The 27,425-nt window shown below is 36.6% G+C and overlaps 1 protein-coding gene and 1 long non-coding RNA gene across 2 annotated transcripts; one reads left to right on the top strand and one right to left on the bottom strand.

The window, feature by feature from the left end:
- The first annotated feature begins 2,662 nt into the window (after positions 1–2,662).
- Positions 2,663–25,931, top strand: tmc8 (transmembrane channel-like 8). Its single transcript, XM_056468148.1, has 16 exons — positions 2,663–2,846; positions 4,386–4,602; positions 5,024–5,172; positions 9,429–9,613; positions 10,207–10,346; positions 14,175–14,322; positions 14,653–14,814; positions 15,296–15,447; positions 15,536–15,608; positions 15,703–15,759; positions 15,891–15,988; positions 20,346–20,532; positions 21,144–21,274; positions 21,350–21,502; positions 24,530–24,608; positions 25,761–25,931. Exons 1-16 carry the CDS (start codon positions 2,801–2,803, stop codon positions 25,830–25,832), a joined length of 2,049 nt encoding a protein of 682 aa, XP_056324123.1. The 5' UTR covers positions 2,663–2,800; the 3' UTR covers positions 25,833–25,931.
- LOC130237262 (uncharacterized) lies at positions 4,498–15,029 on the bottom strand. Its single transcript, XR_008838533.1, has 3 exons — positions 14,635–15,029; positions 9,476–9,586; positions 4,498–4,579 (listed from the first exon to the last, which is right to left on the bottom strand). It is a non-coding gene; the product is annotated as an uncharacterized LOC130237262 (long non-coding RNA).
- Positions 25,932–27,425: the final 1,494 nt, after the last annotated feature.

Here is a 27,425-nt window from a genome sequence, read left to right as displayed (position 1 = left end):
TTCAGCCGGTGCAACATTTGAACTCCCACTAATACTGCGCTCATTGAGAATCGGTTCAACTGAATTATTGGAAAGATCGGACTCGAACGAATTCGCTTGGACTGAGTCACTTTCGTTTCCGTAGGGGGGGAGAAATGATTTATGTAACACAAAAAACACTCTGTGATGTTTTATATACACATAAAGCAAGGAATTAGTATGTGGGTAGACTGATCATTACGTTAAATAAATAACACAAAGATATATGAATAACCGCAATCACTTAAAATGGTACGAGCCGACTTATTGTTGAGTTGACCGAACTCATACTCAGAGAAAAGTTCCCACGCAAATCAAACACGCGGTTTTAACTCAGCATGGTGTTTATTCAATCTCTGATTATGGACAGTGGAGGTATAATGAATAAGATGAAATATAAGCAGAGATCAGTCAGTGTTTGTGGAGTTCAGTTCAGAGGATGTGATGCTCCTGCGGTCTCTGAATCACTCATCTCTGCTTCTTAGTCTCTGACAGTATCTGTGTCTTCAGACCTCACTGAAGGAAAAGTCAGTCTTGACTGACACACTGAGGATGTGCGTCTGCAAACAGCACTGGGCTTCTCTCTGGTGGTTTGAGAATGATTTGTTTCATGAGGTTCTTTGGTGCTGACGTCATGCTTTTCCATTAACAGCTGCCTGACTGTAAACACCAACCACAACACAGCACAACAAAGCATCATGCAACACTTCAGCACTCACCACTGAGATTATTAATTTAGCTGCATAAGGAGTCTGTGGGGTTCCCATAATAGAGGATAATAATGAAATATACAACATTACACATCCCCAAGGTTTAAGATTCGATTCCCAGAGAATGCATTGAAGTGAAATGAATTTATGCCTTTAGTGTAATGTCATTTGCTTTAGATCAGGGGTGACAAACAGCCCAGCTGGGTTAATTTCCAAGTCAATGCAAACACCCTGTAGCTTTAAAATGTGCCTGAATGACTGGATTAGCTGGATCGGGAGTGTTTATTAGGATTGCTCATAAACTCTGCAGAGCTGTGGCCTCCAGGAGTCTGAAACATCAGTTTTGGATAAAAGCTTCTTCTAATTGCATCATGCATGAACTTTACACGAAACATTTGCATATTTCCCACCCACATTAGCATATTCACTGCCTATCTGAACATAAAACATTAGTATATTCCCTGCCCATTTGAACCTGAAACATTAGCATATCCTTCACCCACTTAAACACAAAAAATTAGCATATTATCTACTCACTTAAACATGAAACATAAGCATATTCCCGCCCACTTGAACATAATTTTTTTTAATTAGCATATTCCCCGCCCACTTGAACATGAAAGATAAGCATATTCCCGCCCACTTGAACATAATTTTTTTAATTGGGAATATTCCCACCTACTCGAACATGAAAATTTAAAATATTAGCATATTCTATGCCTAACTCAAACATGAAACATTAGCATGTCACACACCTGCTTGAACCCGAAACATACACATATTTCCTGCCCACTTAAACAAAACATTAGCATATCCACCCACTTAAGCATGAAACATAAGCATATTCCCGCCCTGTTGAACATAATGTTTAAAAAAAATTAGCATATTCCTAACTTAAACATAAAACATTAGCATATTCCCGCCCACTTGAACATGAAACATTAACATATTTCCTGCCCACTTGAACATGAAACATTAGCATAATCCCACCCACTTGTACATGAAACATTAGCACATTCCCGCCCACTTGTACATGAAACATTAGCATATTCCCGCCCACTTGAACATGAAACATTAACATATTTCCCGCCCACTTGAACATGAAACATTAGCAGCATCCGCCTACATGAACATGAAACATTAGCATATTATCCACCCACTTGAATATGAAATATAAGCATATTCCCGCCCACTTGAACAATAATATTTTAAATATTAGCATATTCGATGCCTAATTTAAACATGAAACATTAGCATAATCCCTACCCACTTTAACAGGAAACATTAACATACCACCCACCCACTTGAACCCAAAACATACCATGTTCCCTGCCCACTTAAACAAAACATTAGCATATCCACTCACTTAAGCATGAAACACAAGCATATTCCCGCCCTCTTGAACATAAAAATTTTAAATATTAGCATATTCCCAACTTAAACATGAAATATTAGCATATTCCCGCCCACTTGAACATTAAACAATGGCATTTTTCCTGCCCACTTGAACATGAAACATTAGCATATTACCCACCCATTTAAACACAAATCATTAGCATATTTCTTGCCCACTTTAGCATAAAAGATTACCATAATCCCAACCCAACTTTAACATTATCATATTCCCGCCCATTTTAACATAATCATTAGCATATTCCTTGCCCACTTGAACCAAAAACACAAACCCTTTAAGTGGTGTATTTGCATGTAATCCTGAATGTGTTGTGTCAGTGTGTGTTAGGCATGTCAAACTGAAGAGCAGAAAGTGTCAATAAGAACCTTAAGACGTCCAGCATACACACACACACACACACACCTTCATGTCTTGATTGTGCAGATATTATTAGTCGTCTGAAAGTCAGAGTTGGGCTGATGATGCTATGCGACACCCACTTGCTGATCACATGACTTCCTTTGTGAAACACAGAGAACAGACCAAGAGAACAGAAATCGTACACTGAAGCCTTTCTCTGTGTGTGTGGTGTTCGTGAATATAGGAAGAGTGTGTGTGTTTGCGAATATGTGAAGAGTGTGTGTGTTTGTGAATATATGAAGGCAAACATTAGCCTATAATGGAGAAAGAAGACAAGACAATCACTTTCCAGAGGCTTTTATCAGGTAAAGTCTGTGTGTGTGTGTGTGTGTGTGTGATATTGTGAGAGTCTCCATCATTAATAACTGACTCTAATGTGCTGTATATTGTATAATTGCTCCCTGTGGTTCAATGATTTTTGCATTTATGGGTAATTTAGATGTACTACTAGAGAAACTTGTCTTCTTCCTGTTGTGCTGCTTCTTTAAGTGCATCATTAATATCTCAGGGGGCTTTTCCTGGTTAACAATATCATGACATTTTGGCTTCTTGAAACTTGAAAATTTGCATTATTCTAGTAATCTTATCAAGTCACATTTGATCTATTAACATTAATGATTAATTAAACACATGAGCAGTGCTTACGGAGGATTTTTGCCAAAAGGTGGAGGTGGTCCAACATTTGATGGAGGAATCTATGCAGGAAAAACCCCAAGAAAAGTCAGACAGCATTAGGATTCAGTGCTTTTAATTCATTTTTAGTGTCTGAGTGCATCAGTGAGCACTATCATTTTTAAAGATTATTGAATTGCTTAATAAGAAAGTCTCTGGTTCGCTGGGTCAGTTGGAGTTTGCATGTTCTCCCCGTGTTGGCGTGGGTTTCCTCTGGGTGCTCCGGTTTCCCCAAGTCCAAACACATGTGCTATAGGGGAACTGATGAACTAAATTGTCCGTAGTGTATGAGTGTGAATGAGCATGTATGGGTGTTTCCCAGTGATAGGTTGCAGCTGGAAGGACATCCGCTGCGTAAAACATATGCTGGATAAGTTGGCGGTTCATTCCGCTGTGGTGACCCCTGATGAATAAAGGCAATAAGCCATAAAGAAAATGAATGAATGAATTGCTTACTATATAACTGTAATGAGTCAGGATGCAACAGAGTAGTTTATTAAGAGAATCGTCAGGCAGGCAAAGGTCAAAACAGGGACAGACAGGAGCATGCAGTTAATTCAAAACACATAGAGTACAGGTAAATGGTTGGGACAGGCGGCAAAACAACTTAAACAGTAAAACAAAGCGAAGGTCAAAAACCACCGCAAGGCAAGGAAAACGCTTCGTGATGCTCACAGATGACAAGACTCAGCAAAGAGTGTGTGTGAATGAGGTGTCTTTATAGTTCTAGTAATCAGTCCATCATGAATTTTTAGCTGTGTGTGTGTGTGTGTATTCAGGGGGAATCAGGAGCTGGTGTGTGAGTGTAAAGATTTCTGGGATTTGTAGTTCATTTCAGTGGCAGAATTGACTCTGGGAGTGCATGTTTTCAGCGATCTGCACAGACTAATGCCACGGTCACATTAAAGCTTGTGTGTGCGAAATTCTGTAGTACGGCGGGATTAAACAAGATGATTAGACATTAATAAAGCAAGCGATTGAAAACTGTTTAATTAAATCGTGTTTAAGTTAATGTGAGTATTGCCTCTTCTAGTTGAATCACTGAATGCCTCCTCAGTTTTTTATCGCTTTGAACGATGACTAAACGTAATTTAATGGTTGAATTAAACTTTATTTCAGCAAAAGTGCTTTAATCTCACCTATATTTATGTTGAACTGCTGGTTCTGCGCAGACGAGAGCTACAGCTCGGATCTGTCCAGCGACTCCTGCGAATATTATCAGACGGAGATCTTCGGGTTGTTGCCGAGCACACAGACTCATCGTCGAGCACACACTGATGACATCACACATGACCAGAAAGAGAGCTTGCGATTGGACAGAATCTGCTGGAACCCCAGTGTGCCTCTCAGAAACCTGCCCGTCTGCCTGCAGGACAAGAGAGATATCAGGTGAGCACGCACACACACACACACACACACACACACACACACACACACACACACGTACACACACACACATTATAATTTGATTATTTAAAGTGCTTCCAATTTATACATAAATAATTGAATAGGTAAATAATACATATTCATATTGCAAATATATTAGAATTGTTCAATATACTTTTTAATTTTATGACAACATTGATAAAGGATTTTCATCACTTTACATGTTGATTACTATAAATGAACCATGAAAACCAGACAGAGAATGAAAGTCCATTAAAGAATGGTTTAGTCTTCTTTACTAAAGACTCAAATTTAATCAAATTATATTTTTATTATTATAACATTGCATGCTTAAAATAACAAAAAGATTTTAATTAAAATCCTAGACAACTAAAATTTTTGTAAATATGTTTGTGCCAATCAGAGATCGGCAGCACCTGCAGAAGCGCAGCGTTGGCTCATGGGACGCATGGAGACGGAGCCAGCAGACCACAAGGCGGCGCTTAAAAGAGCATGTGGGCAGGGCCGTGTCAGGACTGTTGCCATGGAGACACATGATCCATAGGATTGAAGGTGATTGTAGTTGCGTCTTAAATTACACACTATAAGCTTATGCACTTGTGCACCCAGCTGTGAAGTGTAGAGTTTGGTGTTGTCCCAAATGAAACACTAACATGTTTTGACTAAACAGAAATTCAAACTGTTTCCCAGACGCAACTATACTATTTGTATTTATACTACACAATGGCGTAAAATAGTACTCAAGCATGCGGTTTGGGACGCACCTTGTGAGTGTTGATGAAAACTACTTTTGAGATGTAATCTCAGAATTACGAAATAAAGACTTTTGAGACGTAAACTCAGAGTTGTGAAAAAAATACTTTTGAGACGTAAACTCAGAGTTGTGAAAAAAATACTTTTGAGACGTAAACTCAGAGTTGCGGAAAAAAGACTTTTGAGATGTAATCTCAGAATTACGAAAAAAAGACTTTTGAGACGTAAACTCAGAATTACGAAAAAAAGACTTTTGAGACGTAAACTCAGAGTTGCGAAAAAAATACTTTTGAGACGTAAACTCAGAATTACGAAAAAAAGACTTTTGAGACGTAAACTCAGAGTTGCGAAAAAAAGACTTTTGAGACGTAATCTCAGAATTACGAAAAAAAGACTTTTGAGACGTAATCTCAGAATTACGAAAAAAAGACTTTTGAGACGTAAACTCAGAGTTGCGAAAAAAATACTTTTGAGACGTAAACTCAGAATTACGAAAAAAAGACTTTTGAGACGTAAACTCAGAGTTGCGAAAAAAATACTTTTGAGACGTAAACTCAGAATTACGAAAAAAAGACTTTTGAGACGTAATCTCAGAGTTGCGAAAAAAATACTTTTGAGACGTAATCTCAGAATTACGAAAAAAAGACTTTTGAGACGTAATCTCAGAATTACGAAAAAAAGACTTTTGAGACGTAAACTCAGAGTTGTGAAAAAAATACTTTTGAGACGTAAACTCAGAGTTGCGAAAAAAAGACTTTTGAGACGTAATCTCAGAATTACGAAAAAAAGACTTTTGAGACGTAAACTCAGAGTTGTGAAAAAAAGACTTTTGAGACGTAATCTCAGAATTACGAAAAAAGACTTTTGAGACGTAAACTCAGAATTACGAAAAAAAGACTTTTGAGACGTAAACTCAGAGTTGTGAAAAAAAGACTTTTGAGACGTAATCTCAGAATTACGAAAAAAAGACTTTTGAGACGTAAACTCAGAATTACGAAAAAAAGACTTTTGAGACGTAAACTCAGAGTTGCGAAAAAGACTTTTGAGACGTAATCTCAGAATTACGAAAAAAAGACTTTTGAGACGTAAACTCAGAATTACGAAAAAAAGACTTTTGAGACGTAAACTCAGAGTTGCGAAAAAAATACTTTTGAGACGTAAACTCAGAATTACGAAAAAAAGACTTTTGAGACGTAAACTCAGAGTTGCGAAAAAAAGACTTTTGAGACGTAAACTCAGAATTACGAAAAAAAGACTTGAGACGTAAACTCAGAGTTGCGAAAAAAAGACTTTTGAGACGTAATCTCAGAATTACGAAAAAAAGACTTTTGAGACGTAATCTCAGAATTACGAAAAAAAGACTTTTGAGACGTAAACTCAGAGTTGCGAAAAAAATACTTTTGAGACGTAAACTCAGAATTACGAAAAAAAAGACTTTTGAGACGTAAACTCAGAGTTGCGAAAAAAATACTTTTGAGACGTAAACTCAGAATTACGAAAAAAAGACTTTTGAGACGTAATCTCAGAGTTGCGAAAAAAATACTTTTGAGACGTAATCTCAGAATTACGAAAAAAAGACTTTTGAGACGTAATCTCAGAATTACGAAAAAAAGACTTTTGAGACGTAAACTCAGAGTTGTGAAAAAAAGACTTTTGAGACGTAATCTCAGAATTACGAAAAAAAGACTTTTGAGACGTAAACTCAGAATTACGAAAAAAAGACTTTTGAGACGTAAACTCAGAGTTGCGAAAAAGACTTTTGAGACGTAATCTCAGAATTACGAAAAAAAGACTTTTGAGACGTAAACTCAGAGTTGTGAAAAAAAGACTTTTGAGATGTAATCTCAGAATTACGAAAAAAAGACTTTTGAGACGTAAACTCAGAATTACGAAAAAAAGACTTTTGAGACGTAAACTCAGAGTTGCGAAAAAAATACTTTTGAGACGTAAACTCAGAATTACGAAAAAAAGACTTTTGAGACGTAAACTCAGAGTTGCGAAAAAAAGACTTTTGAGACGTAATCTCAGAATTACGAAAAAAAGACTTTTGAGACGTAATCTCAGAATTACGAAAAAAAGACTTTTGAGACGTAAACTCAGAGTTGCGAAAAAAATACTTTTGAGACGTAAACTCAGAATTACGAAAAAAAGACTTTTGAGACGTAAACTCAGAGTTGCGAAAAAAATACTTTTGAGACGTAAACTCAGAATTACGAAAAAAAGACTTTTGAGACGTAATCTCAGAGTTGCGAAAAAAATACTTTTGAGACGTAATCTCAGAATTACGAAAAAAAGACTTTTGAGACGTAATCTCAGAATTACGAAAAAAAGACTTTTGAGACGTAAACTCAGAGTTGTGAAAAAAATACTTTTGAGACGTAAACTCAGAGTTGCGAAAAAAAGACTTTTGAGACGTAATCTCAGAATTACGAAAAAAAGACTTTTGAGACGTAAACTCAGAGTTGTGAAAAAAAGACTTTTGAGACGTAATCTCAGAATTACGAAAAAAGACTTTTGAGACGTAAACTCAGAATTACGAAAAAAAGACTTTTGAGACGTAAACTCAGAGTTGTGAAAAAAAGACTTTTGAGACGTAATCTCAGAATTACGAAAAAAAGACTTTTGAGACGTAAACTCAGAATTACGAAAAAAAGACTTTTGAGACGTAAACTCAGAGTTGCGAAAAAGACTTTTGAGACGTAATCTCAGAATTACGAAAAAAAGACTTTTGAGACGTAAACTCAGAGTTGCAAAAAAAGACTTTTGAGACATAAATTCAGAACTAAGAAAAAGTATATGTTTCTGAAACGTAAACTCAATTACGAAAAACAATAATTGCAAGAGATACAAACTCAGAATTACGAACAAAAATATTTTTGAGACGTAAACTCAAAGCTGAGCAAAAAAATACATTTGAGAGATTCAAACTCAGAATTACCGAAAAATACTTCTTTTTAGACGTAAACTCAAATTTACAAAAAAAAAACATTTTTTTTTTAAATACATGCATAGAATTACGTAAAAATACAACTTTTAGGCTTAAACTCAGAATTATGAAATACATTTTTTTGAGAAATCCAAACAAAGAATTATGTAAAAATACTACTTTTAGATGTGAACTCAGAAAATTTAAGAAAAACATTTTTAAAAATACAAACATAATTATCGACAAATAGTACTCTTAAGACGTAAACTCAGAATTATAAAAAAAAAGACTTTTGAGACGTAAACTCAGAGTTGTGAAAAAAAGACTTTTGAGACGTAATCTCAGAATTACGAAAAAAAGACTTTTGAGACGTAAACTCAGAATTACGAAAAAAAGACTTTTGAGACGTAAACTCAGAGTTGCGAAAAAGACTTTTGAGACGTAATCTCAGAATTACGAAAAAAAGACTTTTGAGACGTAAACTCAGAGTTGCAAAAAAAGACTTTTGAGACATAAATTCAGAACTAAGAAAAAGTATATGTTTCTGAAACGTAAACTCAATTACGAAAAACAATAATTGCAAGAGATACAAACTCAGAATTACGAACAAAAATATTTTTGAGACGTAAACTCAAAGCTGAGCAAAAAAATACATTTGAGAGATTCAAACTCAGAATTACCGAAAAATACTTCTTTTTAGACGTAAACTCAAATTTACAAAAAAAAAAACATTTTTTTTTTAAATACATGCATAGAATTACGTAAAAATACAACTTTTAGGCTTAAACTCAGAATTATGAAATACATTTTTTTGAGAAATCCAAACAAAGAATTATGTAAAAATACTACTTTTAGATGTGAACTCAGAAAATTTAAGAAAAACATTTTTAAAAATACAAACATAATTATCGACAAATAGTACTCTTAAGACGTAAACTCAGAATTATAAAAAAAAACATTTTGTAAAAAACATAGAATTACGCAAATATGCTACTTTTAGACGTAAACGCAGAAAAATTAAGAAAAAGTATTTTTAAGAAATCCAAACAGATGTAAAAAATACTACTTTTAGACGTAAACTCAGAATTTGATGCGATTGACGGCTGGTTATTCGTGTATCTGTCCTCAGGTCAGTTTGGTGTGGGAGTGAAGGCGTATTTTGTGTTTCTGCGGTACCTGCTGGGTTTAAACCTGCTGTACTGTGTGATCATTGGCGGATCGGTGCTGGTGCCAACACTGCTGTTCAGACAAGAATCCACTGAAACCCAGAATCCAGACTGGAGCACACTGTATAAAGACATTTTTGTGGGATCAGTAAGTGACTTTCACATTATATCTGCAGATTTTGGTGAGTGTTTACGTTGCATTTCTAATCGTGTCATTGATTTGTATAGAAGCTTCTTTTCACCTTCCTGTACATATCAAACTAGTTGCGACTTTTTATCTCACAATTCAGACTTTTTTAACTTGCAATCCTACAGTAAACCTCATATTTAAAAACAAATTCATATATGCAGAATTATGGTCAGAAGTGCGAGATGTAAACTCAAAATTACATAAAAAAACACCTACTTTCAAGACAAAAACTCAAAATTAAGCAAAAAATCCTACTTGCTTTCGTACTTTTGACATGTAAACTCAGATTTGTGCATAAAATAAATAAAATAATGGTATAATCGACTGCTGCTTGCAAGATATAAACTTTGAATTAGCAAAAAGAGGTCAAAATTGGGGCATAATGGATGTAGAATTGCGCGCATATGAATAAATGTCTGTAATTTACTTCCTATAAATTAAAATCTACAATTTCGGTAGTCAGATTTACACATGCCAACAAGGTCCTGAGCTTTAGTTTTCAGCTCCCGCATTCTGCAGCTCTTCTTCTTCTCTCCTGTGTGTGTTTTCAGGGTGTTCTAGAGAAGTCTGCAGTCTTCCACAGTTTCTACACTCGTGGCTCTCTCAATAGTCCGTGTTTGAATACTGCACTACTCTTTCTGCTCGGCATGATCTCCATCATCTTCCTCAGCATCCTCATGCTGGTTCGCAGGTCAGATCATCTACTGTTCAGATACTGAACTAATTATTATTATTGATTCAATAAAACATGCATTTGCTGCTCCTGACCACTAAGTGGCGCTAGAACTATAGACCATATCAACAGCACAAACTACAATACTGATATTTACACACGTCTGTGGCTGCATCTGTCATCAGATTTATAGTTAAAGGCTTCATTTCTGCAAACATTATATACCAATATAGAAATCTAATATATATATGGCAATATATGCTAACTACATAAACCCATACTAAATCATGTTTGGATTTCACATGAATAAAAATACATTATATTTCAAAATATTACAATAAACGTCTGTTTATGTATAGCTTTTGCTATTGTTTATATGTGTGTTCATATATATTAGTTATACTTTCATACTTATCTTCATATACATATGGCCATTTCTCAGATTTTCATGTGGGAAATTACATGGTGATGGAAAAATACATTCAATACATTTGCTTGAATATATTTTGCATTCCCACAAGAAACTCTGCAAATTGAAAATGCAATTAGTAAAACAACTAATTAATTAATTAACATATTAATTTAAAAGAAAAGTTTCTCAAGGAGTTTGTTTTAAAGTTTTATATGTGCAAAATTTAGCAAAATCTCAGTAGTATGGATACGTTTTGTAAGTGAAAACCAAGTTTCTAGGGGGAACGCAAAAGATGTTCAATTAGAAAATTCGGAAAATATCTTGAGGAGTGAAAACAGTTTGCAAGCAAGAACCAATCGCCTTGAGAAAACACAAAAGTTTTGCAAGTAAATGCAGTTTTTTGGAGGAAACACAAATGTTTTATATGTGAACACACATAATCTTAAAAGGACAGTTCACCCAAACTGCTTATTTCCTCATCATTTACTCACACGTTTTGTTGTAAGTTGTAAACTTTTTATGAGTTTCTTTCTTCTGTTAAACACAAATGAAGATATCCTGAAGAATGTTGGAAAAAGCAGCCACTCACATCAATAGTAAGAACAAAACACAATGGAAGTCAAGTCTCCTCAGTTGATCCTCTTTTGTGTTCAACACAGTTTCAAACAAGTCTGAAGCCAGTCTAAATGGAGAACAGAATTTACATTTTTGGTGGTTTTTCCCTTTAAAGGAACACAAAGGTTTTGCGGCTTAATGCAAAGTTTAAAAGAAAAATGCTTTAAAAGAGCACAGTGTCTCTGGGAACCAGTGTTGGGGAGGTTACTCCTTTTAAATGTAATGTTTACATTTACATTTAGTCATTTAGCAGACGCTTTTATCCAAAGCGACTTACAAATGAGGACAAGGAAGCAATTTACACAACTATAAGAGCAGCAGTGAACAAGTGCTATAGACAAGTTTCAGGTGTGTAAAGTAGCAAAGCATTAGAAATGTAAGGTTTTTTTTTGAGAGAGAGAGAGAGAGAGAGGGCACAGTTAGTGGTATAGCCAGAGAGGCAGTTACAGATTAGGAAGGAAAGTGGAGACTAAACAGTTGAGTTTTTAGTGGTTTCTTGAAGACAGCAAGTGACTCTGCTGTTCTGATGTAGTTAGGGAGTTCATTCCACCAACTGGGCAGATTGAATGTGAGAGTTCGGGAAAGTGATTTCTTCCCTCTTAGTGATGGAACTATGAGGCGACGTTCATTCACAGAACGCAAGTTTCTGGAGGGCACATATATCTGCAGAAGTGAGAGCAGATATGAAGGAGCAAAGCCAGAGGTCGCTTTGTAAGCAAACATCAGAGCTTTGAATTTGATAGATTACAGATTACAAATTGCCCTATTTAAAATGTAATAAGCAGTGTACCTTTTAAATTACTTTATAAAAGTAAAGTAACTGATTACATCTGATTACTTTTTGATTACTTTTCAGTTTCTAATGGATATTTTCAACTAAATCATTTTCAGGCATTTATACCGAGCAGGTGTGACCTTACAGTAGCTCTGTTTACTGTTAGCATTTCACAATCTCTCATCAGTTGAATTAAGATTATATTAATTTAATTTCAAAGTACAGCCACGATAAAACCAGACCTTATAACAAAAACACTGTTTACTGTTGTTCCAACATCAGAATAGTGGTCAGTTCTGCAGGGGGATTTTTGTGACATTTGCAATGAGCTATTTTTGCAATTTTCATTTTTAAATCAAAGCAACTTAAATGCAAGTCAATCAGATCTTTGTGATCAATAAAACTGTCAATGAAACATATGAGGCAGAATTGATCAGTTCAGTTATTTACTGTAAATAATATGTAGCGACGATACTGCCCGACACTGTCAATGTGATAAAGTCACTTTGTCCAGAGGAGTCTGTTGGTGTCTTTAATTTCACAATCGATAACTTTGTGAGTTGTCATATATTGATGGAAATGAAAGGGTCTGTTGTTATTTCTGTACACTCACGATAACAGCAAGAACCATTTGCTTTTATAAAATGAAGAAAGACTAGCTTACATACCTGCAGATACGTCCTCAGGTTCCACACTGAAGCCTTTGGTGTCGAAAGTATTTTAACAGTGGCTAACATACATTTAATGTGGAACTGGTGGCTCCATTCTGGACAAGAGTTATTCAAAACCTGGAGAAATGGCTGGGACAACCTTTACCTTATTCACCAACAGTTTGTCTTGTGGGGGATACATCAAATTCTACAGAACGAAATATCTTAAGCACAGGCTGGGTTAGTCATCGCAGGATGTGTTATTGCTGTGAGACTGGTGCTGTGAAATTGGAAGGACTCAGAGACTCCCTCTTTTAAGGATTGGATCGAGCTGATGACTTCTACTGCATCATATGAACATATGTTGGCAAGACTTCAGGACTCCACCCATACATACACCCAAAAGGAAAACTGAAGGGTGGTCATTTTGACTGTCTGTTGTATTGTACTACTTTATATTTGATATTTGATATAATTTTTGTTTTGCTATTATTTTGATTATAATTTGTTGACTTTATTTTCCTGAATGGTGATTTTGTATAGTGAATTTCATGTTGTGTGGGGAATTAAAGTTCAAAATAAAATAAAAACGTTCAATAGAAAAAAACAAAAACAAAACAGCAGCAAACTAATTTTGCACTGACCTGTTATATACAGTTGAAGTCAGAATTATTAGCCCTTCCTTAGATTTATTTTTCTTTTTTAAATATTTCCCAAATGATTTTTAACCGAGCAAGGAAACTTTCTTTCAGCTAGAATAAAAGCAGTTGTTAATTTTTTAAAACCATTTAAGGTCAATATTATTAATAATTATTAATAATTTGAAATTATTAAAAAATTTCCAGCAATGAAATGTATTTTATCACTCGCCATGGTGGCAGCTCTCACTCTGGTTGTAGTAGCCTAATGCTTTCAGCGGTAGAGAGGATTAATGTAACTGGTAGACGTGGTGCACTGCAATCAAACTGGAAAACCAATCAAAAGCATCAGAATAGCAGCACTTTAATAAAGGGCCTTAGCAGAAGGCACCGTGCATATCAAAAACAGGCAAAGCAACAGATTAATATTCAACATATCCCAGATTTTTAAGGAAAATTCTTTAGATGTAACCCCCTTTGTAATCTTTAACATTTTTATAAGTAATTGTAATTTAATTACACATTTAACTGTTAATTTTCTTTTGTAATTAAATTACGTAAGGGCGTTACATATGACTAGTTACTCCTTAACACTGCTGGGAACATCATCAAATGCAAAAAAGGTTTTGGCAGGGAATGCAATGTTTTGAGGACAAATGTAATGTTTGTATAGCCGTTTTCTCTCCTATCTTATATTTTGTTCATCACCCTTCAGCATCCTCAAGCACTGATGTCAGTATTAACTCTCTCTTTCAGGACGATGGTGGGATACAAACACTCGTGGATCACTGGCAAACACTTCAGCTCTAATCTGAGCTATAAGGTTTTCTCTGGCTGGGATTTCAGCATCCAGAGCCCTGAAGCAGCATCACTGAAACAGAACTTTACCAGAAACGAGCTCAAGGTAAACAGCGACCTTTAGTACTATAGTAACTCAGAGTATTTACAAATCTATTTCATGAACTATAGTATTGTGAACTATAATATTATTTTAATGCACTGTATTACCTAATACTGCAGGATTAACTACAGTGAACTGACATACTATAACGAATACTGTAGTATACTTTAGTTGTTATAAACAGTGTTGTATTGTAGTATAATATACTCTATAGATGTAGTAAACTACAGTATTGGTTCATTTGTTTATATTACTTAAATACTATAGCTGTATTACTACATCTACAGTATTTAACAGGCTAGAGAATGTGCTGACCTCTGACCTCTTCTCCAGATGGATCTAGAAGAGCAGGCGTTTCATGCACGAGTCAAGCAGCGAACGCTCACACAGTGGGTTCGGCTCGTCCTCTTCCGGATCCTTCTGAACCTCGCTGTGCTGTTTCTTCTGGCCGGTTCATTCATGCTGATTTATTACGCCATCCACTTGCAACAAACTGTACAAATATATGATATAAAGGAGCATGATTAAAGCTACACCATGCAAAATTCAGCATAACACTACAAGCGATCTATATTGTTTTGGTCCACAGCTGCTAAATCCACTGTCTGAGAGTGTGTTAGTCAGGTGTGTGTCCTCCTCAAGCGTCTCCTGTGTGTAGCACTAGATTCCTCCACATCTCCTCCTTCTGTTGTGTTCTGATGTGATTTCTGACTGTTGTATTTGTGAAATGACTGTAATCATTCAGAGGAGTGATATGGAGCTGCTGTAAACCTGCCGGAACTACTTTAGCTGTGCCCTTAATAACCAAACACCTTAGAATGATCATCAGCCAATCAGAATCAAGCATTCAGCAGACACATAATGTGTGTATATGTGTAAATCTTGCATAGTGTAGCTTTAATAAATAGTGTAAACAATCACATTTGTTTAATGTAAATGTCCAGGCATCATTGTCTCTGTTTTCTTCCTCCTTCAGTGCACTGTTGAATCGACTAAGTGTCTGATGTTGAAGTATTTACCTCCAATCACCATGACTTTGATTAACATTGTGTTGCCGCGCATCTTCAATAAGATCTCCGAGTTTGAAGATTATTCACTGACGATCCAGCTCAACCTCACTCTCATCAGGTCAGGCAGGTCGCGCTCTTTGACCTCTGCTGTGTTATACAGTACAGTATGTACCTGTGGTGTTAATGTCTACCGACTCCATACACAGGAGTATTTTCCTCAAGTTGGCGTCTTTGGGAATCTATCTGTTCTTCTTCATTTGTGCTGGCAAAAAGGACCAGGTTTGTTCACATGAGGCCAAACATTCAGCATGGAGATTGCATTACTGTCGTAATACTACCTTTTTGTTGTTCTTATATTTGTATTTGTTTTTAGTTCTGTCATTTTGGCCAGGAAAAAACAACCTCAGTGCAGGATAGCAGGACTGTCCTGGTAAAAAAAAATGAAGGATGCATAAAATCAATTCAATAAAATAATAGTTATTGCTATACAACAATGTGCTAAAATAGACTATACTGAAAAGATCTTTCAGCTTCCTCTTCTTGTTTGTATGTGTTTATCAGTGCAAAGAAAATGAGTTTGGGAAGGAGATGTACAAACTCACCATATTCAACCTCCTGGAGGGTTTCTTCAGTGCGTTTTGTGTGGCCTACCCAAGAACGTGAGTTATTGTACTGAATCTCTTGAATATATCGAACCATAATATTAATCAAAGACCCCAAGTCATTTCACTCTGCGGCCATCTTTAAAACACTCCTCTGGTATTCTGTCTGAATGGGGAAACATCAAATTCTCCTAAACTATTTGCCAAGCTCAGATTAAATTCCATATTTGGAGTCACCAATAAAATGACACAACAACCGTCTCTTAAATGTAGTTTCTAAACAAACTTAATTGACATTTTTGCCCGAATGTGCACTCAAAGAGAACGAGATCACATCACCAACCTCATTTATGGCTGTGTTACACATTATTATCCTCTGAATAATGCCTCGTCTGATCTCGCCGAAGTAATTCACAACTTGGTCTTGATGGCAAATCTCCCAATCAGTTTGTGGATGTTCGAGTGTTTGCTGTCATGTGATGTATGTTTGATGGGATGGATTGTCCCTTGTGTTCATTTCACACAAATTACAAAACCAGAGAACATTTGTTTTCACGTGTAGCTGGTTCATTTAAAAGTAGAGATGTGAAGCTTTCTGTGGATATATTTCTGAGATTCCAGTGTGTTAGGATGCCTAATAAAGCTGCAGAAACTAAAAAACATGTCTAAAAAAAAGCAGGTCTGCTCCGAGCCCCTCCCCCAGAGAATCATCAGTCTATAGTGATCGATTATTGGCTCCTGTACTACTAGGCGGGGCTTCATTCACCATGTTGACTTTCCCGCATTCAAACCGATACGAGTGACATGTCTTGTGTATTCTGTAGTCTTTGTAAAAACACACCTGAGACAAATAACATCTGTTGAAACACTAGAAACACCAAGGCTAGTGTTTTTACCTGGCTCAAATCTGCTAAGCGCTGGCCTCTAGAATCAGAATAACTGAACAACACTTATATTTATTATGTATATGTCATACACACTTACATAGAAACAGAATAATGCGAAACATAGATATTTACATGTATGTATAATTTGTATCACACACACATGCATGCATATATTTGGGAAAATGTTTATTTATATTTAGATTTAAAAAATAATATATCTATATAAACCTTTTCCCAAATATGCATAAATGTGTGTATTTATATACTGTTAACAAAATAAATATACAGAGGGCATAAAAATATTTCTACAAACTTTTATTTTAGATGCAATTAATAGCTATTAGATCTGCAAAAGTGTTGAAAACGATTGCACAAATAGGGCCCTATCATACACCTGGCGCAATTGATTTGTTGCTATTTTCAGAGCAAAGCAACCTTAATTCCCACCTTAAACATTTACACATTGCTGAATACACACAGGATGTACAGCAATACACAGATATCTTTGCATATGAAAAAGAATTAAAGGATTAAAATATTATGCAAATTATTATTATCTACAAAACCACTGCCTCCATGCCTTCTTCACCTCGGGGGGCTTTTTTAGTTTATTACTGATGCTCTGCATCTGTGTAATGTTATTATTATTAGCAGGATTATTGATTATCTGCATATTTATATCTGTTTTAATAAACACTAGTTTAGATTTGTTCACCTGTGGGGTTTTGGAGACGTCTGCATCAGCATATGGGTCATCAGAACAGGACGTGTGTTTGGATATAACTCAGTGTTTTGACCACACTTCATTATTATTGATCATTTATTCCTTTGCTGGAGATTAAAACTGAATTTAGAAATAGTTTAGACACAAATCTTTGCGTTTAACAAAGGAAATTAAATATGTGGGCTAATGGATGTGTTCAGTGGAGTGAGTCTCCACCGTTTCCTTACTCCACCAAAGTAAAGGAGTAAAGTAAAGGAGTAAAGTAAAGGAGTAAAGTAAAGAGGCTGAATGGAGGAGGCTCGTTCTTTATCCTCATGCTGCAGATGCTCTGTTTAACTGTTTTCTCGCTAGTGAAGCGTTCAGTTTTTACACCTACAAAGTCGGCATGTAAATAGCAAATGCACCATGGAGCGACGCAACTGACTCTTAAAGGGAATGAGAAACAAGGCTCTGATTGGTTTATTGCAGGTTATGCTCAAAACACACCCAGAACTCATTAAGAGAATAAGCTCAACCCTGTTAGACCATGTGCCGGGGTGCAGAGCATATTTATCTATCCTTAAGGCTGCTTTCACACCTGTAGTTCGATTCATTTGATCTGGACCAAGGGTAACCAATGATGCATGGTAGCGTTTTTCTGAAAATGTTTTGGGTCATTTTCACACTACACTGACTGCTTTGGTCCGAACCAGATGAAAAGAACCAAAATGCAGTCATGTGACAAAATCCACATCTCTCATTGGCCAGATGTTATTGAATGTATTTCCTAAACTGCTTTTCTAATTGGCCAGAATTAACATGTGGGAAAATGCCAATGGGACTCCCGCAATGGAACACAAAATAATCGCTGCACTGGCTGATGGTATCCCTGGTCATAGTATACTATATAGTTCGTATACATCACTTTAGACAAACTAGACATTTGGAGAATGAAGTGCTGCTGTGGCTGGAAAACAATGTTTTAATGCATTGCAATCGACGAATGCGTTAGGAGGAGACGTGAATTAATTTAACTAAACTGCGACCTGCTCATCTTCCGGAAATATTACCAACGATCCATCAGCTAATGTTTCTCTCTCTCTCTGTGTGTTTAAAACTGTTGGTAAAGTGCAGTCAACAAGTAGTTTTCCTCCAAACCCCATAAGATGGGACAGGGCATCGGACTACGGCAGCTCGATTAGTCCAAAAGGCGCAGTACTTTTTGCGGTTGGGTCTGTTTTAGTTCAGATCATGTTCTCACCACAAACAAACCACTCCAGGGTTCACTCCAAGGACCGACCACACATAAAGTAAAACCGTGTTAAGCTGCTCATGTTTTTGCCACAAAACGGGCAAAACATCCCTCGACCGTAGTCCACGTTCTGTCGCCATAAACCTTATTTATGCCATGTACTCCACAGCACGAATTTACCGCGCTCTTTTCCCCGCGTCACTCCCAGTGTGTGGTACATTCCACGTCACTCCCAGTGTGTGGTACGTTCCCTTTCCGTAAGGAGTCTGTAATTGTAAATTTGTTTCGGGACTTGTAAAAGTGTTTTGTGTCTTGTTAGTTTTTTTCTAAAATGTAAATTAGTTTGGTCCTTGGTAAAATAGTTTTTCCTATATAATTGTGTCTTATGATGGGTAAAAATGTTTTTCAAAATGTAAGTTTGTCTCGAGCTTTGTAGAAGTGTTTCACACTTTGTAATGTTGTTTTGCACTTCCCGGCCACCGTAGTTCACACCTGCTCAAACAAACCGCACCAAGAGGGAAAACCAAAGCTGAGTCTCAAATGGCACACTATACACTATGCACTCATGCACTATGTACTTATAAACTTACACACTCAACAGCATAGTATATGTAGATAGTGTCGTCCCAAATGGAGCACTAATGTATTTCTACTAAGCGGAAATTCAAACCGCTTCCCTGATGACGTTTGGTGGTTGCCAAATCTAAAATAAATGACCAAACTAACAAATAACACCTGCCATGAGTATAACCGCATCCACCACCAGGAGGTGCTATAATCACTCTGATAGGAGAATTCTGCTTTCACCATCCAAAATAAATGAAGTAATCCAACATGTGCGCCCGATAGCTCCGCCCCTTCTGCTACCTGAGCAAACCTGCGGTCGTCGAGTGCGTGAAGTGTCCATCATTACACACTTCATATTACCAGTTGAATAAGTGCATCATCCAGGTAATTAAAGTGCACTTAATATTGTTAGTGTTTTCAGTGTGAATGCACTACTTACACTATTTATACTACAAAATGGCGTAGAATAGTGCATAAGTATGCGATTTGGGATGCAGCTAGTGCGATTCAACTGAACTAAATAAGGCAGGTGTGAAAGCACCCTAAAATAGCAAAAGTTGATTCGGACACGCCCTTAATGCTTTTACCTCATGAGCTTTAGACACGCCTAGATCGTTAAAATAGAGCCCTTAGTTTTTGTGGAAATGCATATATAATATATTAATATATATATATATATATAAAACTTCTCATGTAGAACATTTTTCAGTGGCATGCAAACGTTCTGCATACAAAGTTTGTGGAAAAATTAGTTTAAAGAAACAAGCAAAAGTTTTGTTGTCTAGAAAGCTCCTTGGTGGAATAATAAGGTGTTATCCAAACAAAAGCAACGCCAAGCAAACACAAAAGTTTCTCTGGAAATGCTGAACTTTGTGAGAAAACGCAGTTTCTTAATGTAATGCAAACGCAAACTTTAGGAATGAATTAACCATCAGTTTTTCCTCAAGTCACTCACCCCAGATCAGATGACTCTGCTTTAGCCGATGACTGTGTTTTGTTGTGTAGGTTTCTCGTGGAGAAGTTCCCCTCCTCGAGGCTGGCGCAGATATTAGGCAAGAATCACTTTGAGATCACCTTGAATGTGCTGGATCTGGTCAACAGTCAGACGGTCACGTGGGTCGGTGTGTTTTACTGCCCGCTGCTGCCCGCCATCAGCACCCTCAGACTGCTGATCCTCTTCTACATCAAGAAGGTTTGGTTCATCTCAGTACATCTGCAAACAAATATACAGTTCAAGTCGCAATTATAAGCCCTCCTGGAAAATTTTTATTTTTAAAATAACGTTTTACAGAGACGAGATTTTTTCCCAACACATTTTAGACATAATACTATTAATAAATTAAATAAACCTAATTTATTTTTGTCTTTGCCATGATGACAGCACATAATATTTGACTAGTTATTTTGCAAGACACTAGTATTCAGCTTAAAGTGACATATAAAGGCTTCACTAGGATAATTATGCAAGTCATTAAACAGCAGTGGGTAAAGGGCTCCTTCACAGGATGTAAAATGCATCTCTGCTGAGTCTAGTGTGTGTGTGTGTGAGAGTTTGAGCTGAGAATAGCACACAGATAATGTTCTTTAGCTCTCTGAAACTGACCCGTTCAGGCTTTGATGCTAATTGTGGTGTTTTGGTGACTGTGGCTTTAATTTATATGAGATTGTGCTCTTTTCAGAAGATTAAAAACAGCACTAGCGTTATCAGTGTGAAAAAGGTCAAATGTTGGCATCAGTGTTTAAGAAGACTATGGAGACTGAATCACACACAGACTAATGTGATATGCTGTTTCTGGTGGTCAGTTCACAGTGATGCGGTGTTGTGCTCCAGCTCAGAGAATGTTCCGGACCGCCAGCTCTTCTGTCCTCTTCCACTTCACGCTACTGTTGGGTCTGTTCATGTCTGTGGTCACGCTAGTGGTCAACATCAACAGGTACTATAGTGACTGCTGGAATATATTTGGCTTTAATAGCATGTCTTCTTTCAGACTAGACTTTTTTCTCCTCAGGTTTGATCCGGGCGGCTGCGGCCCATTTAACGGCACCGGAACTGTGTTTAATGTGACGAATGAGTGTAAAGTGACGCTCCCCAACGGGGTAAAGAACACCATCAGCTACATCTCATCTGAAGCCTTCGCTTTCACTCTCATTCTGGCTGAAATGTAAGTGTGTGTTTGTTTGTTTATTTATTTCACAACAAGGAACAATGTATATAAAAGCTGCTGTATATGAATTTTTGCCTCCTCTAAAGCATATAAACAGCATCATATGTGGTCAGATATTCAGAAACATGCTCAGTGAATATTCTTGTTAATCTGAAACACAATGCTGAAGTCAGATATTCTGCTGTGAACATGTGTGTTACGTGCCGGAGCGGCTGTCTTTGTTTTGGTCTCTTTAACCCGCCCAATGCCAGTTTAGCCAATTATATTTCAGCACCCTGGGTTGCCAGATGGTGGAAAACAGCGTATTTTATTCATTCAGTCAGGAAGGCTCTCAGAGTGTGCATACATGACTCTGGTGGACAGTAGCAGACTCTGAAATGAGACGCAGATTCAGAGTTCCACATGAGGTTATTAATCAGCAAATAAATAAATATTACGAGCGTTAGGTGAGCATTAGGTGAGCAGGTTACGCTGCAACCCTGTGTCCTAACTAACAACACGCTACATGACGATATACACAGTAATGAGCAATTTGGCTGTTTGAAACATGACCGAAATGTAAACACAGCCATTCAGAATAGAGCACTCACTGCACTCCAACACAATGGTCAGCTTTATAATCTAATGAATACACATTAAAGCTCTTGAACATGATTAAATGTAGATGCTGAATCACTGATATGTGTTGGTTTGCACTGAGTCTCAGTTCTAGAGTTCAGTTTCAGACGGTTTATTTTATTCTCCAGATCTGAGCTGAGCTATCTGCTGCTGATTTCAGTAATAAATGTCATGTAAAACAGCATTCATACTCACATTATTAGCATTTAACACTGAATAAAGCACATGAGCTGTACCTGAGCTGATCAATGTCTGTTTCCAGCTGCAAAATATAGAAACAATTTCCAAAATATTAATTCCAGGTGTTGGTTGGGACGAAAACTCCTTTAAATATAGAGAATATTCCTTCTGTTGCGTGCCCTTGCTTTTAGTTAGAACACGATTTAAATCAGCCTTAAATCAGCCTTTAGGCTCAATAGTCAGACACACTCCTGTTGGTCCTCAACCTGGTGACCTGTGCATGCGTGTTTTAATCCTGTAATGCAATACCTAGTTCAACCACTGGGTGTCAAACTTATAAACAATATAAACTTATCAACAATACTCAAATGAACAACAACAATAAAAAACAACCACCACAACAACAATATCAGAAAGCCTAGTGTTCACAATGTTGATTATTAAGATGCCATGTCTTAAGATTATACTTCCAGATGTTTTAAAACCGAAGATTTTGTGTTAGACCTACTAGAGAGGATCATAGAATTTAAATACATTTTTGCATCCGTATTTGATTTCAAGAGTTCACACTGAGCTGATGACTGATTATAAAGCGTGTTTGGCATGGTGCCCCGGGAGAGAGCCCTGAGCTCATAAGATCCTCGAGCCCGGGGCTCCCGCACATTTGCAAGGCGAGAGGGGAGTTTGAGCTCAGGTAGATCTGGAGAACTCCCCTACTGTAGTAGCTAATGAACAGATAGTGATCGCTCTTAAGAGATAACTACTTACTAGGAGCACGTCTATGGTGCTGATTTGGATTAGTCAGTTCACTTAAGTTGCATGTTTTGGGACGGTGGGAGGAAACCGGGGAACCCCGGGGAAACCCATGTGAGCACGGGGAGAACGTGTAAACTCCACTCAGTAACGTTGGCTGGCTTTGTAAGGACTAGAACCAGTGATGTTCTTGCTGTGAGGCAACAGTTCTAACCACTGGGCCACCGTGCCACCCATCTAAAGGAGGAGGAGTAGTGGTGGAAGGGGGGATTCTTCAAAACAAAGATGGCTGTCATATGGAACTGAGGGTGTTTATAGTGGCTCAGGAATCGTCTGATTGGTGAATCATGAATTGGATAATGCAGGACCAGCCGCAAGCATTCATAAACACATGATCCTCTCCAAATTAGTTTATAAAAAACTTCATAAAGAATTTTTAATAAACCTAAAATGACCTACAGTAAATTCAATTTTACCTTGTTACATACCTTTTTTATGTGTGTTTTAAAACCAAGAAAGAAGTCCAGATAAACCCTGTGGTATTTAACCTCAGACAGCTTGAACTTTCTCTGTGGAGAAAACAACATCCTGTTTTGTATCAACACCATGTCCTTTAGAGAAGCACATGCGAGCTGTTTTTGACATATTTAGTTTTAGCTGATTCAGCCATGCTATTACTTTTGTTAAACCATCGTTCAGCTTCTTTATAACCTCTTCAACATTTTTACCGTGTGTGAAAATGACTGTATTGTCAGCATACGGTACATAATGATGTTATACTGTTGACACACCATAGGTAAATCATTTACTATATGTACATGCCGAAGAATATTGCCCCATATTGACCCTTGTGGAAAACCCAATTGAAAGATTGGGGTGTCCAAACTCGATCCTGGAGGGCCGCTGTCCTGCATAGTTTAGCTCCAACTTCCTCCAACACACCTGCCTGGAAGTGTCTAGTATACCTAGAAAGAGCTTGATTAGCTGGTTCAGGTGTGTTTAATTGGAGTATGCAGGACACCGGCCCTCCAGGACCGAGTTTGGGCCCTCCTGCCCAAATTATCATTAAACTTGTGAACGGGTAGAAAGATGTGTGTGTGAGTGTGTACTTCTAACGCTGGATTATTGACCTTGTTCTTCATGTTGAGCAGGTGAAGCCATTGGAATCTTTTTGTGCTCCAGACCTCCGCTCTCATTCACTTCCATTGATTTTTAGACGTTATAAAACGCTTGCTCTGCTGCTTGATGTTACAACCTGATATTTTATTATTATATTATTCGTCTTTTTATCATGAGCACACTTGTTTGTAGAGCGAGTTTGATTGTTTTCTGCTGTTTATTATTCCCACTCAATTCTCCCACACTTCTAAAACAATCTAATGAGTGCACTCGCGCAGAATAAGCTCAATAACCGCAATATTAATGGAATATAAAACAAGACTATCATTTGTTTACATGCAACATTTTTTGCAGTGTCATTCTGACGTCATATGTGTCTCGAGGACGAGCGAACCGTAAAACCATCGAGAGGCTGAAGGACATGCTGGTGATGGTGAGCACAACAATAACATTTTCTTTTCAGCTTAGTCCCTTTATTAATCTGGGGTCGCCACAGCGGAATGAACCGTCAACTTATCCAGCATATGTTTTACACAGTGGATCCGCTTCCAGCTGCAACCCATCACTGGGAAACATTCATACACGCTCATTCACACTCATACACTACGGACAATTGAGCCTTCCCAATTCCCCTATAGCGCATGTGTTTGTACTGTGGGGGAAACCGGAGCACCCAGAGGAAACCCACACCAACACGGGGAGAACATGCAAACTCCACACAGAAACACACACTGACCCCAGCCGGGACTCGAATCCAGAGACCTTCTTGCTGTGAGGCCACAGTGCTACCCACTACCCCCACAACAATAATATAAATATAGTAAATAAACTCACTTCCATTGGCGCTCTTTCTAATAACAGATTTTTTAATGCAAACTCATATATGGATAAAGACTAATAGATGGGCGATATGGAACAAAAATTATCTTTCAACTTTTTTTGTCTATACTGTTTGATATCATCATATACTTCAATATAGGAATTGTTCATGCTTCCATCTTTAATATATACACAGTTGAAGAAACTGTTCGCCTCCTTTTTTATTTTTTAAATATTCCCCAAATGATGTTTCTCAGATTCAGGAATTTCTCTCAGTATTTCCTCTAATATTTATTCTTCTGGAGAAAGTCTTATTTGTTTTATTTCAGCTAGAATAAAAGCAGTTTTTAATTGTTTTAAAGCCATTTTAAGGTCAATATTATTAGCCCCTTCAGCAATATTAGTGTTGGATTGTCTCCAGAACAAACCACTGTTATACAATGACTTGCCTAATTACCCTAACTTTACCCTAATTACCCTAGTGAAGCCTTTAAATGTCACTTTAAGCTGTATAGAAGTGTCTTGAAGAATATCTAGTCTAATATTATTTACTGTCATCATGACAAAGAGAAACTAAATCAGTTATTAGAGATGAGTTATTAACACTATTATGATTAGAGATGTTTAGAAATGAGTGAATCTAATATATCTAAAATGATTCACCTTTTGTTAATCTGCTTTGAAAGAATAATTATTGTGAAACTTAAACCTATTTTGGGAAATGCTCTGATGTTAATAATAATGTCTGTTCCTCTGCATTTTACAGTGCAGCTCTGATAAACGTTTCCTAGTGAAGCAGCATTCGACGATCATGAGACGCCGGCAGAGACCACGCTAACATCACATCAGAAACATAAATACAATAGCACAAAACCAAAGCAGACAGCAACTTCAATAAAAAAAAGAGTATGAAGATAAACTGATGAAACTACTGAGCAGAAATGATCTATAGAGCATTTTGAGGGATGTAAACAAAAACAACGGGCCCAACATATTTTCTGTCTTACATTTTTAATTTCTAAAGCTTCTGAGAATCCAAAAAAGCCACATATTGATAAAACTGCTACCATAACATTATTTATCGGTAAGTTATGATTGAATTGCCTCTTGTTACATTTATGAAATAGTTAAATAACCAGCAGGAAATGTTCATGGGCCAATGACATGACCACACTGAAATGGTCTATAATAGATGGTTTATTATAACCATGCTGCTTGGTGTTATGTTGCTTTAAATTGCTTGAGCTTTTTAAAGCAGATACGGATTCTGATTGTTAGCACAATAGCCTAGTGGTTAGCGCGCCGACATATGGTGCAGTAGCACATCAGGCGTTCGAATCTTTGCTTCCTGTCTCATTACTGTCCTGTCTAATAAAGAATAAAAATAACTCTTAAAAAAAGATATGGATTCTGATAGGCTGTCGGTGTGTTAATAATATGCATTAGCGTGCGCTCACTTGATTACACCATTTGCAGTATTTTATGGATGTGGTCAGAGCTTTTTTGAGCACTTTGCTAACCGCAACTCTCTGATTGGTGGAAATTTATTAATGTAGTTTTTAGCATACAATTAATTGTTTAACACGGTTATCGTTAAAAATGAGTAAAATAAATGGAAAGAAATGGGTCAACTGAAGCCAAATACAACTGATGGAGAACTGCAGAGCTCACAATAAGTCCATCTTTAATGATTTATAAGTAAAACAATTTACTTCTGGGACTGTTTAATATTTCTCCGCTATGGTCATTATCAGTGTACCTGATGTTATTAATTTGATTATTACTAATTTTATTTTGAGAAACCTTTGTTTTGTTGTTAAATTCCTCATCATTGCTGTGAAATATCCACAGTACTGTAAAGTGTGTGTGTCTGTGATGTTTGAAACGTTTATATTTTAAATGAATGTGGTCTTTTTATATTTTTATAACTCATTGACAGCATTTTCCACATGCAATAATTTTGGTTCGCTTCAGTTTGTGCACTTGTGTATTTTTCAATAAAGTGTGAGGCTTATTTCAGTATCATTTATTTAATAACGTTTTTAATGACCTTTTATTTTAATATTTTGGTCATTTTTTTGTCTTAAAGTCTAAAATGTGTGTATATTGTATGTGTGTGCTTGTAAAATTAAATTGTAAAAGCATGACAGTATTTTATATATGGTATGCTTTAGCTTTAGTGAGCATTTATGTGTAAGTGCATGTGTGTTGTGTAATTCAGTATAATTTATTTACTATTAAACTTTTTTTGAATGACGTTTTATTGGATTTTAATATTTTTGTAATGAAAAAAAATTGATTTCTAGAGTACTTTAGCATTTAAACTTAAAAATACATTAAAAAATTTGAAATTTTTGAACATTTTATTTGACTTCAGTCGATGTTTATTTCAAGAAATGAACATGTTTTTGTGTGTTTTTTGTGTGCAATT

Source organism: Danio aesculapii, chromosome 11, assembly GCF_903798145.1.
Source record: "Danio aesculapii chromosome 11, fDanAes4.1, whole genome shotgun sequence".
Lineage (NCBI taxonomy): Eukaryota > Metazoa > Chordata > Actinopteri > Cypriniformes > Danionidae > Danio > Danio aesculapii.
This window is presented reverse-complemented; position numbering and strand designations above follow the sequence as displayed.